Here is a 15952-nt window from a genome sequence, read left to right as displayed (position 1 = left end):
AATGTTGAGCTGGAGGTGATTGGTGTCACACCACTCAACAAACTTACTGACCAGAGCTCTGTAGTCCTCCTCATCGTCATTCATGATGTAGCCAACAACGGATGAGTCGTCAAGAGAATTTTTGGAGATGGCAGTTGTCAGAGTTGAACTGGAAGTCCGCGGTGTAGAGGGTGAACAGAAAGGGTGAAAAGACAGTTGCCTGGGGGGCACCTGTGTTGCTCAACAGCACCTCAGACTGGTAGCCCTGCAGTCTGACGTACTGTGGTCGGTTGGTGAGGTAGTCGAGGGTCCACGCCACTAGGTGGTCATCCACTCCCATCGCTGCCTCAGATATTTCACTTTACTAAGCGTACTTGAGAATGACTGATGGAGAAGGCACATACCTGTATTTTTGTGACACTTACTGTACATAGGCTATGTAACCTCTATTGTATTCTATTTCATTGTATGGAACAGTCCTATGTCTCTTATAATGTTTGATGCTTATGTTGATATTTTTCCATGCCTGAGTATGAACAACTGTAGCAGGTCCCAATTTCCCCTCGGGATGGTTGGCTAAGGTGCACTGTGAGTGTGAGGTGAGCAGATTGCTGGTTGGCTAAGGTGCACTGTGAGTGTGAGGTGAGCAGATTGCTGGTTGGCTAAGGTGCACTGTGAGTGTGAAGTGAGCAAATTGCTGGTTGGCTAAGGTGCACTGTGAGTGTGAGGTGAGCAGATTGCTGGTTGGCTAAGGTGCACTGTGAGTGTGAGGTGAGCAGATTGCTGGTTGGCTAAGGTGCACTGTGAGTGAGGTGAGCAGGTTGCTGGATAGGCAGTGAGGAAATGAAAGTCGTATAAGCAACAAATGAAATCACACAGTGTGCTAACTCTGTACTTCAAATCAATAGCCTCTGAGCTGTTAGCTGTGATGTACAGTATTGGGTTTATTTAAAGAGAATGCTGATTACTGTGGCAGAAAAGCCTTTTTACTCAAGCGGACCAAGAACGAATCAAGATGGCACCGAGATTAGAAGAGTATGGCAAATATTGCTTTAAAAATGTTAACTCGATGTACAATGAGATTAATTGATTAATTTAATACATTTCAACACAAACACATTCAGAATGAGCTGTTTAGAGATTGAATGCAGTTTTGCTAGGGTGGTCCCCTCATGTGTCTCATTCCTACCTTTTGCTCGTCTAAAAAGCACACAGCCACTTTTCACGCTGCGCAATTTTATTATTTAAGCACTAAATCAAATTCTTCAGCAGCGGCTGAATGCATCAAATTCAGTCAATTTGTCTTGGATCAGGCGAGTAAGCTGCACAGGGCTCAAGTTTCAGTGCCGGGACGGAGAGAGCGCAGAGCTGTGGTTACTTCTAGCGTTAATGACACCTCTGACAAGAACCCCCCCCCCCCCCCCCCCTTCCCCGCTGATGATGTCACTCCCTGTGTGTTGCAGGTCAGATGTGGCGGCAGCGCTCGGTGGTCCAGCCCTCGCAGGGTGACGGCCGGCCCTGCCCACTTCAGATGGAGCACTGGAAGCCCTGTCCCGTCAGACCCTGCTATCGCTGGCAGTACAGCCCCTGGTCCGAGTGCAGAGTGGAGGTACGTTGTCCGTGTGTTTAAAGACCCAGTGAAGTGTACAGCCCCTGGTCCAAGTGCAGAGTGGAGGTACGTTGTCTGTGTGTTTAAAGACCCAGTGAAGTGTACAGCCCCTGGTCCAAGTGCAGAGTGGAGGTACGTTGTCTGTGTGTTTAAAGACCCAGTGAAGTGTACAGCCCCTGGTCCAAGTGCAGAGTGGAGGTACGTTGTCCGTGTGTTTAAAGACCCAGTGAAGTGTACAGCCCCTGGTCCAAGTGCAGAGTGGAGGTACGTTGTCTGTGTGTTTAAAGACCCAGTGAAGTGTACAGCCCCTGGTCCAAGTGCAGAGTGGAGGTACGTTGTCTGTGTGTTTAAAGACCCAGTGAAGTGTACAGCCCCTGGTCCAAGTGCAGAGTGGAGGTACGTTGTCTGTGTGTTTAAAGACCCAGTGAAGTGTACAGCCCCTGGTCCAAGTGCAGAGTGGAGGTACGTTGTCCGTGTGTTTAAAGACCCAGTGAACTGGCATCTTTGAAACAGGATGCTGGGGTGGGACATAATGCAGTGAGGGATCATTCAAAAGTCTAAACCAGGGGTTTTAAAAGTCTAAAATATCTACCGGTATAGACGGTTTTAACTTGACAACAATAACAACCATCACAACCCACCTGAATATCCGGTTTACTTCCTGTATACATAGCTGAGCGCAGGCTGATATTCGGCTCATATTAAATGTTAACGTTAGGCCGTGTCTCTGACAGACACATTAACAATGTAGCCTATTTCGGTCTTTATGTATTGTAGTAGTTAGTAGTTGTTGTTGTTGTTGATAGTTGCCATAACAACCACCCCTGTCGGAAAGACGTGCACACGCTGGGTAGTAGGAAGTGTTGTTGTCTGGTCCGCGGAGCTAGCCTGAGAGGCTAATAAAAGCTACATGTTACAGAGTAAGCTGACTATCAGTACGTTATTGCACGCATAGGCCTATCTTTACATAAAGAAATAATAAAAAAATAGAAATAGAAGTAGGCTATGTCAGTGTTTCCCCTGAACAGCTGAGAAAGTGGACACTGTCAATAGTTAGCACTGTGAAGCTGATACAATTCAGGTGGCGGTAATAATGCAACATTAAGGATGCCAACCGCCATAAAACACAGAAGAAGAAGCTGAGAAAAAGGAAATGCTGTGGGGTTGCAGCTGGTGAAAACCGTCTATAGCCTATGTTATTTTGGAATTTCCAAGTGTGTAAAATTAGTATAGATTTATCAGTGAAACACTTTGATTATCTACTATTTAGTGTCTTCTTTTTTTTTTTCAATAATTTATTTTAAATTTTTTATGAAACAATACACAAGACAATACAAGACAGACACAGGGGAAAAACAAAACAAAACACATACATCATTGACATTTAACATTGCAATGTGGTGCTACCAGCTGCTCATGTATGTAATAGATAAAGTGCTTGGGATCTCACGCAAGGGGTCCACAAGACACCAGCCGGGCAAGCCAACCATCACCCCCAACCTCAGTCACCTGTCATTCTTAACCTCGTCAAAGTGGGCCAGAAACGGTTCCCAGATAGTTGAGAACCTCCCAAGCGAGTTGGTCCTCAGGGACCCGAGTCTCTCCATCTGTATAACAGAAATCATGTCCATCAGCAATACCCGAAAAGAGGGTGGAGAGGAGGACTTCCACTCCTTCAGAATGAGTCTCTTGGCAACAGTGGTCCCCAGTGTCAGAGACTGTTGCACAGCTGTAGGGAAGTTCAAAGAGGACTCAGAGCAGCCGAAGATGGCGAGTTCCGCCTCTGGCTGTAGGGTTGTGTTGTAGGCCCTAGACTACCAATCAAATATTTTAGCGAAATATTAATAATTAATATAATAGCGATTTTAACGGAAAAAAGCAGAACCAGAAGGCATGAGATCATGTGCCCTCTGACACCTGACACCTGTCACATAGTGGCGAGACAGAAGGGTAGATCTTGTGTAATTTATGCTTCGAGTAGTGAAGACGGTGAGCACTATTTAGATGTCTTAAAATACCTGCTATCAGTCATTTTGTCAGAGTAGATTCCTCGATTTTTCAAATGGTTGATATTTCATGTTGGAGCATCACACAGACCCCAGGAACAGCAGTCATCACTGAGTAACCTGTGAATCACACAGACCCCAGGAACAGATCATCACTGAGTAACCTGTGAATCACACAGACCCCAGGACCAGTCATCACTGAGTAACCTGTGAATCACACAGACCCCAGGACCAGATCATCACTGAGTAACCTGTGAATCACACAGACCCCAGGACCAGATCATCACTGAGTAACCTGTGAATCACACAGACCCCAGGACCAGATCATCACTGAGTAACCTGTGAATCACACAGACCCCAGGAACAGATCATCACTGAGTAACCTGTGAATCACACAGACCCCAGGACCAGATCATCACTGAGTAACCTGTGAATCACACAGACCCCAGGACCAGATCATCACTGAGTAACCTGTGAATCACACAGACCCCAGGACCAGATCATCACTGAGTAACCTGTGAATCACACAGACCCCAGGAACAGATCATCACTGAGTAACCTGTGAATCACACAGACCCCAGGAACAGATCATCACTGAGTAACCTGTGAATGGGTGATTGTGATAAAAATATGACCTGATGATGCCTGATGGAGAGCCAGCATTGTACAAATAAAGCTTGCTGCTGTGAGTATAATCCAGTCTGTGCAATGATTTCCCCTTTGATCTTATCAATACAATTCAGAAATGAAACTAAAGACTATTAACTCAAACTGTTAACTTTTAACTGTGAACTGAATAAACAACTATGATATTAAACATCTACCTATATTTCAAGTTCAGAAATGTTATTGTCAATCCGTTAACAACCAACAGAAGATTATATTTTGCACATTTTAGGCACATATTAGGGACTGAGGGTGAAATCCAATACACATTAATGACACAATTATAAAACATACCCATCAACCATATATTGTAATCAGGAAACTTTTTTAAGTTAGAGCGTTTTCTACCGGCCATAGTGCCAAAATTCGCCTCCTGGCATTTGGCCAATACTGGCAAATGGCTAACCTTGCGAGGCAGCTGGATTTGCGAGAGCACAATCCATCTTGCCATGCTGCCACATGCGTTGGACTCTGAACCACCAGTGGTGCGGACCAGCATCTGAGGAATGAGGTGGTCCTTAGTGGTTGAAGTTAGCCCCTGACAGATTAATATAAGAGACAGAGTGGCACCAACGGAAGTCCAAAATGCGTGACGTATGTAGCAGGGGAACAGCCAGGAAGGGGGCTCGCGCTACATTTTAAGGCATAAAATAAAGCTGATAATATACAGTTTGATTTCCCTTTCAAAAGTACATCACAAATGGTCCATTCTGCTGCAACCCGACAGCGCTGCTTAACTGGTCCATTGGAGTGACTGTCGTGACTCTTCTATACATACGGCTCTGGCCCATGATAGGCGGTGGTAGACAGGTGGTCTACATCCAATCATCTGCCAAGTATTTTTTGAAAGTTCCTGCCTTTTTCCAAACAGTTTCCAAGGACGAGTTCCCATGGTTCTGTGTAACAAACCATCTGGCTCGTCAGCTTAGCAAATGACTGACTGTGGTAACTCATCATTCTCTTTCTTCCTCTATGGTGTCTGTGTGCGTCAGGGCGTGGTGTGTGGACACGGCGTGCGCTACAGGAACCTGTCGTGCTCGGTGTCGGACGGCTCGGGCGACGCCTTGGGCAGCCTGGTGGACGAGGAGCTGTGCAGCAGCCTGGAGACGGCCGTCAACGGAGACAAGCAGATCACGCTGACAGAGGCCTGTACCCTGCCCTGCCCAGGTAACCATGCTGCCTTCAAATGCTGTCTGAAATACTGTGATTTTGGAACAAAGTGGACATGGAGCATGGAAATCATGCCAACACTTGGTGGTAAAAGTAATTTATTGTTGTATGATTGTTTGGCATTCTAGAAGAATAATTGTTGTATTGTATTGTTTCTATTTTCACTCTTTTGTTTAACTTTAAGCTGCTATACATTTTGTGCTTTTTTTCAAGTTATCCCCCTTGGTGTTGAAGAGACAACCGCTGCAAATAGTATTTAAGATGTACAACTTTTGGCTAATAAGTTAACAAGAGCATTTCTTCCATTTCTTCTGCTGTGGCAGCACAAAGTAGTTCTGTGCTGCTTGAATTAAAGTAAAAAAAATGGGTAAATTTTGTTATTATATCCGACCAAAAGCACTTTGGTTGGATCGTATTTACGATTGCCAAGGACAGAAGGTATTGGGAAATCATAAATATGACAAATATATGGGTGTGCAAGAAGTTGTATAAGACCTTAGTTGAACTGGACTAACTCATGAGAGCTGTTGCATTGTACTATACATAACAGTTATGTTTGATTACTTCTATTTTATACTATCTCTTAGGGCCACCTGCTCTTTCAATTAAATAGACTGACAGGTGAATGGGTGTGAAAGCTGTGTGCCCCTGAAATTGAATGACACACACACACACACACACACACACACACACACACACACACACACACACACACACACACACACACGATAAAATATGATGATAACATTTAGAAAGAAGCGATGCAGTCAGTATTATTTGTGCAGGTCAGATAAAGAAGCCCAGAGGGCTTGTAAAATAACAAGACAAGATGACAATCAAGATGACAGGCTGAGATCCAACTGCACTGAAGAACAGAATCTGCTGTGCTGTAAATGACAATAATATGTAGATTTCACGCATTTATTCACTTCATGCATGAGGGGGAGAAGTGGACGAGGAGGAGAGGTTAAAGAAGCATTCAGCATTACAGCAGTGCAGGTTTAGATTGTGTGAATGTGGGTGCACATCCATACTGTGTATACTCTACTAATAATAAGTTCATTTGATATACCACTATTCATACATCGAATGCAACTCAAAGTGCTTTACGTCAAATAGATTGATTAAAACTAGGGATGCACATTTGAATACATTTCCATAATTGACCGTCAGTCACGTTAACGATTAATCATTATGGGAAAAAAACTGCTCTAGAAAATAGAAAATGCAAATGCAATACTGTTGTCTTTTTTGGTGTAATTCTCCTACACTGGACTTTTTGCCTGCTTGCTTGGCTTTCTTCTTCCTCTGGGTAAGCGGTGAAAGTTAAATTGCGTTATTGCGCCCTTGCGGTGGTAAATCATTTCAGGACATGATTAGTGCATTGTTGATTACAGTAATCAGTTAATACTGTATGTTTGATCAATCAAATTCTTTACCGGCAATTAATTGATTGTCGATGAATCATTATGTAAAGCTAAGTTAAAAAGAAAAGGTTTTGAGCTGGTGCGTGAAGGAGCTCACTTTGGGGGCATAATTGAAGAAAGCTGCATCCCCAGTCTGTTCACTTTGTGACATTGTGTTGAGTTGTGTGTTTTGTACATGGTTTATAAAGCTTTGAGTGATATTTGAGCTTTTTGTCGTGCATCTATACAATGATTGGAGAAACCCAGATGAAGTGCAAAACAAAAACAAGATGATCACATGTCTTTGAGGCATGCAGCGATACGTGCCTCGATTTGGGTGTCTGAGGGGGGGAAAGAGAGGAGGTGGCAGAGGTGTGGCAGTGTTAGTGTTAGTGTGTGGCAGTGTTAGTGTTAGTGTGTGGCAGTGTTAGTGTGTGGCAGTGTTAGTGTTAGTGTGTGGCAGTGTTAGTGTTAGTGTATGGCAGTGTTAGTGTGTGGCAGTGTTAGTGTTAGTGTTAGTGTGTGGCAGTGTTAGTGTTAGTGTGTGGCAGTGTTAGTGTTAGTGTGTGGCAGTGTTAGTGTTAGTGTGTGGCAGTGTTAGTGTGTGGCAGTGTTAGTGTTAGTGTGTGGCAGTGTTAGTGTTAGTGTGTGGCAGTGTTAGTGTTAGTGTGTGGCAGTGTTAGTGTTAGTGTGTGGCAGTGTTAGTGTGTGGCAGTGTTAGTGTTAGTGTGTGGCAGTGTTAGTGTTAGTATGTGGCATTGTTAGTGTGTGGCAGTGTTAGTGTCAGTGTGTGGCAGTGTTAGTGTGTGGCAGTGTTAGTGTTAGTGTGTGGCAGTGTTAGTGTTAGTATGTGGCATTGTTAGTGTGTGGCAGTGTTAGTGTTAGTGTGTGGCAGTGTTAGTGTTAGTGTGTGGCAGTGTTAGTGTTAGTGTGTGGCAGTGTTAGTGTTAGTGTGTGGCAGTGTTAGTGTTAGTGTGTGGCAGTGTTAGTGTTAGTGTGTGGCAGTGTTAGTGTTAGTGTGTGGCAGTGTTAGTGTTAGTGTGTGGCAGTGTTAGTGTGTGGCAGTGTTAGTGTTAGTGTGTGGCAGTGTTAGTGTTAGTGTGTGGCAGTGTTAGTGTTAGTGTGTGGCAGTGTTAGTGTGTGTTAGTGTTAGTGTGTGGCAGTGTAGGGCCCTATCTGCCCAACGGCAGTAACTTTGCGTTAGCGCCCGTTTTGCGCTGGAATAGCGCCGCGCAAAGCCCTAATTGTGGGCGTGTCGGCCCGCTGCGCTTCACGTCATCTCGGCGCACATCTCCGTATAGGCGTGTTTATGCCCAAAAGCATTGTGGAGGTGTGGTCATGCCCATAAAACCACAGCGTCACGTCAGCAGCTTCCTCCTCCACTGAGAGGGACTAGAATGAGAGAGAGAAAGAGGGAGAGAGAAAAGATAGCCTAGATGGGGAGAGGGAGAGAGAGAGAGATGTGAGGCTGTCATGCATAGAATTCAAATAACGTGCTCATGCCCACCTGTGAATCACCTGTGTATTATTGCCATTTCACACGCTGAAAAAGGGCTCCTGCCCAAACGTCTGTATGCTTATCCCTTTTCGGGCTCTCTTCTATCTCCGCTGCGGTAATATACTGCATGCGTAATTACGCAGCGTATGAGTGATGCTGCTCTATTTGAAGAAATTGAATTTCGTTCCACAAGCACACATTTGATTAATCAGCTATTTTCTATTCGTTTCTATTAATATGTATACATCGAATCCCACCAATTTACTCTGCCATTTTCCCCTTTGCGCACATAAAGACACATGCTTCCGTCACTGTCTGCTTGATGGCGAGAGGGACTTCAGCTGCCATCCGCGCTGTGGAGAAGCTGGTCTTACATGCGTGCAATTGCAGGGAAAGAGGTTACTGTACTGGCCGGACACAGGTGTTGTGGGAAAAAATTATACGTTTTGAATTGGATTAGGGGAACGAGGGTCTGGCGGGGCGGGAGTCTGTGTGCGCCGGGTGTTGGAGGGGGGTCTCCCCCGAGAAGGTGGGAGCTGGACGGCTATGCAGGATTTCACCGTCACAACTTTCTCAAAAGCAATCTATTGTTACCTCACACCACAAACCTGTATGGTCGGGAATTATGTAGCCTAATAAAACCATGACAAACGAATTCTCATTTTTAAATCAAGGTGTGTTTTTTTCTGCAATGTAGGCTATTGTTGAAAATCAACGTGGCATTCCGAGGAGAGAAGAGTGTGTGCAGGCGCGAGTGGAGAGTGACATTCATGCCATGCATAAATGGATCCAAGCAAGGATTTCCTGCACTGCATGGAGGTGTGGAGACTGTCTGCGCTCAGGCGTACGTCTGCATTTGCGCTAAGACCAGCTATTTCCTGGCGTTAAAATTGAGAGCACCCAAGGCGATTTTTTCTAACACATTGCGCTGGAACGCCTATTTTGGAACGGGCAACGCCCAGACCTCTCTTTGCGCTTGGAACATACCGACGGTATCTTGCCAGAGCGCTAAATGACACTTGCGCGAGACAGGTGATAGGCTAGAGGCCCACGGACACGCCTGGGCCACGCCTACACCTGCATCATCCCAGCGCAAAACTGGACGGTGGATGCAGACGATAGCTTAAGGCGTGCAAACGCAGCGCAAACGATAGCGCCGTTGGGGAGATAGGCCCCTTAGAGTTAGTGTGTGGCAGTGTTAGTATTAGTGTGTGGCAGTGTTAGTGTTAGTGTGTGGGAGTGTTTGTGTGGAAGTGTTAGTGTTAGTGTGTGGCAGTGTTAGTGTGTGGCAGTGTTAGTGTGTGGCAGTGTTAGTGTTAGTGTGTGGCAGTGTTAGTGTTAGTGTGTGGCAGTGTTAGTGTGTGGCATTGTTAGTGTTAGTGTGTGGCAGTGTTAGTGTTAGTGTGTGGCAGTGTTAGTGTTAGTGTGTGGCAGTGTTAGTGTGTGGCAGTGTTAGTGTTAGTGTGTGGCAGTGTTAGTGTTAGTGTGTGGCAGTGTTAGTGTTAGTGTGTGGCAGTGTTAGTGTGTGGCAGTGTTAGTGTTAGTGTGTGGCAGTGTTAGTGTTAGTGTGTGGCAGTGTTAGTGTGTGGCAGTGTTAGTGTTAGTGTGTGGCAGTGTTAGTGTTAGTGTGTGGCAGTGTTAGTGTGTGGCAGTGTTAGTGTTAGTGTGTGGCACTGTTAGTGTTAGTGTGTGGCAGTGTTAGTGTTAGTGTGTGGCAGTGTTAGTGTTAGTGTGTGGCAGTGTTAGTGTTAGTGTGTGGCAGTGTTAGTGTGTGGCAGTGTTAGTGTTAGTGTGTGGCAGTGTTAGTGTTAGTGTGTGGCAGTGTTAGTGTTAGTGTGTGGCAGTGTTAGTGTTAGTGTGTGGCAGTGTTAGTCAGGGCCGTAACCAGGGTTCCGAAATAGGGGAGGTCCAGCAAGGGGAGGCGGATTCGGTGGCGCCCGCAAGTGCGCCGGCGAAAAAAATGTGACGGTTTTTTTCCCCCTTTTTTAGCCATATTTAGAGTAATATATCATTTTAAATCAACATTAGGATTATACTGTTGTGATGTCATTATTCAGTATATTCTCTTTCATGTCACCACCTGCTCAGCTCTCCTGTCAACATAATTGTAACTAACAAACACAAACTGTTTTAGCCAAATTCATATCAAAATGACACCTACAAACACAGGTACACAACCCAAGCCGTACACAACACACAAAGTCATCATCGATAATAAAAAAAACATACAGAGGGACATTTATTTATTCCTGATAGGAACGATTGAAAAATAAAATAAAATATATTATGTTGTTTTTAACTTTACACCACCTCTTTTTGTTACTTATTGGGTCATGAAACTGAAACCATGCATATAGCCACCTGCATACCTGACTTCGGGAGCTTGGCAATTGGCATCATGCATGATTAGCCAGTAGCATCCCAACGTGTCACACAGGTAACATTACTTAAGAGACAGACTAGACACTTACTTTCTTGGTTGTTGCTAAAAAATCTGTCAGTGTCACTCACTGTCTGTCGTTCACTCGCTCACTGTCTCGCAGCTCGCTCACCTTCAATTATCTCGCCAGGCAGACAGACAGTCATCACTCACCACCATGCTGCTGCTCTCTCGGAATCAAGTTACCGCGGACGCGGCGTCAGGTGACTTCCTGCCTTTCGTTTCAAAATAAAAGCGATCCCGTGTTTTTCATGCTTTTTCATGCAGATTGTTTTATAATTTTTTTTTTTTTTTTTTCTCTCTCTGAAATATTAGGGGAGGTCCGGACCTCCCCGTGCTCATAGCTAGTTACGGCCATGGTGTTAGTGTTAGTGTGTGGCAGTGTTAGTGTTAGTGTGTGGCAGTGTTAGTGTGTGGCAGTGTTAGTGTTAGTGTGTGGCAGTGTTAGTGTGTGGCAGTGTTAGTGTTAGTGTGTGGCAGTGTTAGTGTTAGTGTGTGGCAGTGTTAGTGTGTGGCAGTGTTAGTGTTAGTGTGTGGCAGTGTTAGTGTGTGGCAGTGTTAGTGTTAGTGTGTGGCAGTGTTAGTGTTAGTGTGTGGCAGTGTTAGTGTTAGTGTGTGGCAGTGTTAGTGTTAGTGTGTGGCAGTGTTAGTGTTAGTGTGTGGCAGTGTTAGTGTGTGGCAGTGTTAGTGTTAGTGTGTGGCAGTGTTAGTGTTAGTGTGTGGCAGTGTTAGTGTTAGTGTGTGGCAGTGTTAGTGTTAGTGTGTGGCAGTGTTAGTGTTAGTGTGTGGCAGTGTTAGTGTGTGGCAGTGTTAGTGTTAGTGTGTGGCAGTGTTAGTGTTAGTGTGTGGCAGTGTTAGTGTTAGTGTGTGGCAGTGTTAGTGCCGTAATCAACTTTTTTTTCTATCTTTGTGGGTTCCTTTTCTCTCCAATGAGATTAAGGCTCCAGCACAATCCCAGGCTGGACATCTGCTCTGGTTTATATGATATACAACCATGCAAGGCAAAAGCTGAGAAAAGATTATATATACACACACACACACACGCACGCACGCACGCACGCAGCACGCACGCACACACACACACACACACACACACACACACACACACACACACACACAGTATCATTGCATTACTCTAAGTCCTTGGATGCTTTACTGCCATTTCGCTCAGCACAGTAACCAACCGTCTTGCGGTTGGTGGAGTCCAACTTTCCACATTGTCAACATAAAAAGAATCTCAAAATCAAGAGCATATAATGTCAATTTTTCCCCTTCACTTGACTGCCAGGCACTGTCTCCCTTCTTCATCGCCATCACATCACATCACATCGCCAAAACCAGCTTCAAAAACATCAGCAGTCTGCAAGTCTGAAAGTGAGCTCTCTCCCTCTCCCTATCCAGCTTCGTGGCTTTAAAGAAATAATCCATGGCATTTTCAGAGAAATACATTTTCATTGTGCTGCTCTCTATCACCACTGATATAATACAATAGTGATCCAACACCCAGTTCATAAAAGCTTTTACATTTGCTGTTCTAACAGCCTGTCTCAGCTAGGTGTTTCCTGGGAGAAATACTGTAGTGCAGAGGAAGAGATGCCTTTTATGGTTCCAGCAACAGGAAGTGGGGGTAACACTTTACAATAAAGTACACAAATAATATCGTAGTTCCTAGTAAACTAATGAGAAACAAACTTTTAGTTAATGAATAGTTAATGATTAGCTAATGGCCCTTAATCATTACAGTAGTTAATCATTAATGAATGATTAGGTAAGTCAGTTCTGAGTATAGTAATTACTCATTAGTTAATCATTAGTTAAAGTCACTTTGATAAAAAGTCACTTTGTGAGTATAGTAGTTAATTAGTAGTTAATTCAGTCTATAGTCTCGCCACCGACAACTTCATTCACTCACCGGAAAAAGTTGAAACCACCTTGGGGTACGGTTAATACAACCAACGGCATCGCAAGAAGGCATATTTACTGTCCAATATTGACCAAAAGACTGCAATACCACAAACGCGACCGCGAGGTCAGACAATTAGCCTAACGTTAGCATAGCCATGATAGTACACAGCAAACAGGCTGTGCAGTGGCCGCAGGAGAGCAGCGCCCGTCACTCAACCGGGACACGCCCTTAATTACGCATAACTTTAAACCCTTATCAAATGTAAATGGACGAGTTATAAAATAATATGTTCCCCCCACAGATGTTATGAAAAGGTGAAATTAGCTATATAGACCAAAAACCGTGTTTCGGTCCAAGCTGTAAATATGTTTAATTACAGTTAGAAAGTGGGGCATTTTAACAGGAACAACGGGACTTCTGAGCACTGCCTCAAGTGGCCGTTCAAGGAATTACAGCTTAAACAAAGACTCCCGCGTCTTCAGGGGAAAGGGGGTGGGCTTGCCCCTTGGTACTGAATCATTACTTAACCTTTACCATTACCATTACCTTTCCATTAGTTACTATTTTTGTGTACCCTAATATAAAGTTAAACATCATATACTTATACCTAACATTCAAGACTTGTTCCAGGTGAGATTCAAACCCAGAGCCCGAAGATTGTAAGTGTGGTTCTCTACCAACTGAGCTAACCAGCCTGTTAAATCACATTAGTCAGTAGAGTCATACTATGGATCTGTAGAGCCAGAGACGACATATTATAGGTTTGTAAGTATAAGTATAAGTACTTAGACATAAGTAATATTTGGCTGAAATATACCAAAGTACTTGGACATGAAGTAGTATTTGGATGGAATATACCTTTAAAACTAAGTATTTGGAGAGAAGGTAGTATTTGGGTGGAATATATTGTAAAGGACTCGAATGACTCTTTGGCGTTATCGTCAAGCTGTTTATTACCAGCGAACTGAACAACCACTGTAGGTCGTGGTGACACCAAAATAACAAATAAAACACACACCAAAACCCCGCTAGCTCTCTCCTAGCCTCTTAGCTCTTCCCACACACAGCCGTCTCTCCCGCGTGATTTCTAACCCCACATAGGATAAGCAATAACCACGCCCTGTGGCGCCGGGATTGGCCAGGAGCATTGAAGCTTGGGACTAAAGCACCTGGGTTTTTTCATCTTTTAAAATAAAGATGTTTAAAAAACTATTGCTTGTTACATTTTCAGTGCTGTACCTTTTCTCTGGGTAAGAATTGAGCTTGAAATTAACAATATGATACATTATATTATATGAGCTATGAACGTGAACACAACACCGTTTATATTATTGCATGTTTTTGTAGATTGTGTACATTGTGTAGATTACAATTATTATGCTTATTATTATTATTACTATGCTAAGGAAATTAGGTGACCATAATTCATTTCAATGTCCGCTCTCGAAATCGCTGTCCATTCTCAAGAGCTATTCAGTTTGTTTATTAAATCGCTGGGCTGCGTGCCCTCCAGTGTTGCTCCTGGCCAATCCCGGCGCCACAGGGCGTGGTTATTGCTTATCCTATGTGGGGTTAGAAATCACGCGTCTCTCCCAGGCTCACGCTCCAACCGCCCTGAGCTGTTCCCCTCTTCCCCACAGCTCCCCTCCCCCCAGCCAATCACAGGTGAGCCCCTCTCTCTCATCCCACCCACTGGCTGTACGCTGCCTTCACAGAACCACAGAACCCCGTAAATCCCCACATACACAGACACCTTCCACTCCACCCGCTCGTGACAGTTTCAGCATCCGCTCAGCTGCGCTGGTGTATATTACAAGCGCTCCCTCTATCCTGGCTGTCTGAGTGCATCATATCTCTGGTTAGACAGACCAGCAGCAAGTACCGTTAGTTGTACATGTTGTGAACACAATCCCCCCTCACACACATGTAGGCAAGACCCTTATCTAAGCCTGTGTGTATTCTCTTGCCACTGCCATCTCTGGAAATGTGGTTTTAACAGAGCTAAATCTCCGCTAGCATTGATGCTAATATGTTAGCTAAACCTCCGCTAACGTTGATGGTAATAGTTAGCATTGATGACTTAGCTGTGATAAAAGCACATGCTGATGCTACTCAGCTATCGTCATTGCCTGGCTTACTGCTGCTTGCTGGTCATGTTGAATTAGCCTTTATTGTCTCCCTTGGGAGAAATTATTTTTGGGCATCAAGAGACACAGCGTTAGACATATACATATTGACATATAAACAGTGCAATCAGACGACAATTAACATTAAAGTCCTACAGTGTACATATACATCAAGCGTACCCAGTGGTAAAGTATTGCACCAGCCCTCCACAAAAAAAGAGAAAAATGTTGAAATGAAAAATTATTAAATATGTTAATCCCATGGCCAGAAAATATCCCCAGATTTGTGGCTAATGACGTTAGTTTCTTTTCTCCAGGAGGAGATCTGTCCCCAGTGTTTAACGTTATGTGAGGCTGACAGACAGGAGATCTGTCCCCAGTGTTTAACATTATGTGAGGCTGACAGACAGGAGATCTGTCCCCAGTGTTTAACGTTATGTGAGGCTGACAGACAGGAGATCTGTCCCCAGTGTTTAACGTTATGTGAGGCTGACAGACAGGAGATCTGTCCCCAGTGTTTAACATTATGTGAGGCTGACAGACAGCGCTCACAACAGCGCGCAGCAGCAGGGATGGGAGGGGCTGACTGACTGGGGGAGAAACATGGGGTAGAAAGGATTGTGTGCAAAGTAGTCTAATTTATAGACCGGCAAACGTAACCGCTCCAAACTATTCTCTGTGGTTAACCTGACATCCCTGCCATGCTTGTATTGGTGACTATATCGACGGGTGTGTCGGACTGAGAGCAGTTACATTAAAAATCCGGACCGTGAGGACTGCTGAACAGCTCTGGAGTGTTTTTTTTTTTTACGGTCACCAGTAACACCGGTGCTGTCACGTGTTTATTACCCGGTGGGAAAATGTCCACACCGTGGCATCCCTAGTAAAGAGGGTTGTTATAGTGCCACGTAGTGGTCAAAAAGTGTAATTTTCCCGCCCATAGTAAAAGGTGACTCTGTGAACCTACCTACCAAGTTCGGTAGCGGCAGGTCTTATGGTTTCTGAGTGGGACCAAATGGGCTTCCAAATGGTCTCCCAAATGGGCTTGCAAATTGGGTGGACAAACCCTGTTATGGACTGTGCCACTGAGTGCGCTGGCCAAAGAATCCAAACAATGAGTTCAGGACAGCTCTGACTGCATACTTG

At 44.5% G+C, this 15952-nt stretch overlaps 1 protein-coding gene across 1 annotated transcript in view; it reads left to right on the top strand.

Moving 5' to 3' along the window:
- thsd7ab (thrombospondin, type I, domain containing 7Ab) overlaps positions 1-15952 on the top strand; it is a gene marked incomplete at both ends in the record, with an annotated part of 285247 nt that overhangs the window by 254235 nt on the left and 15060 nt on the right. Inside the window, 2 exons of the mRNA XM_083641760.1 lie at positions 1443-1588; positions 5253-5427. Of these exons, the coding sequence (XP_083497886.1) occupies positions 1443-1588; positions 5253-5427 (321 nt within the window). The remainder of the gene's footprint in view (positions 1-1442; positions 1589-5252; positions 5428-15952) is intronic.

The sequence above is a fragment of the Poromitra crassiceps genome, assembly GCF_964638095.1.
Source record: "Poromitra crassiceps genome assembly, chromosome: 1".
NCBI lineage: Eukaryota > Metazoa > Chordata > Actinopteri > Beryciformes > Melamphaidae > Poromitra > Poromitra crassiceps.
This window is presented reverse-complemented; position numbering and strand designations above follow the sequence as displayed.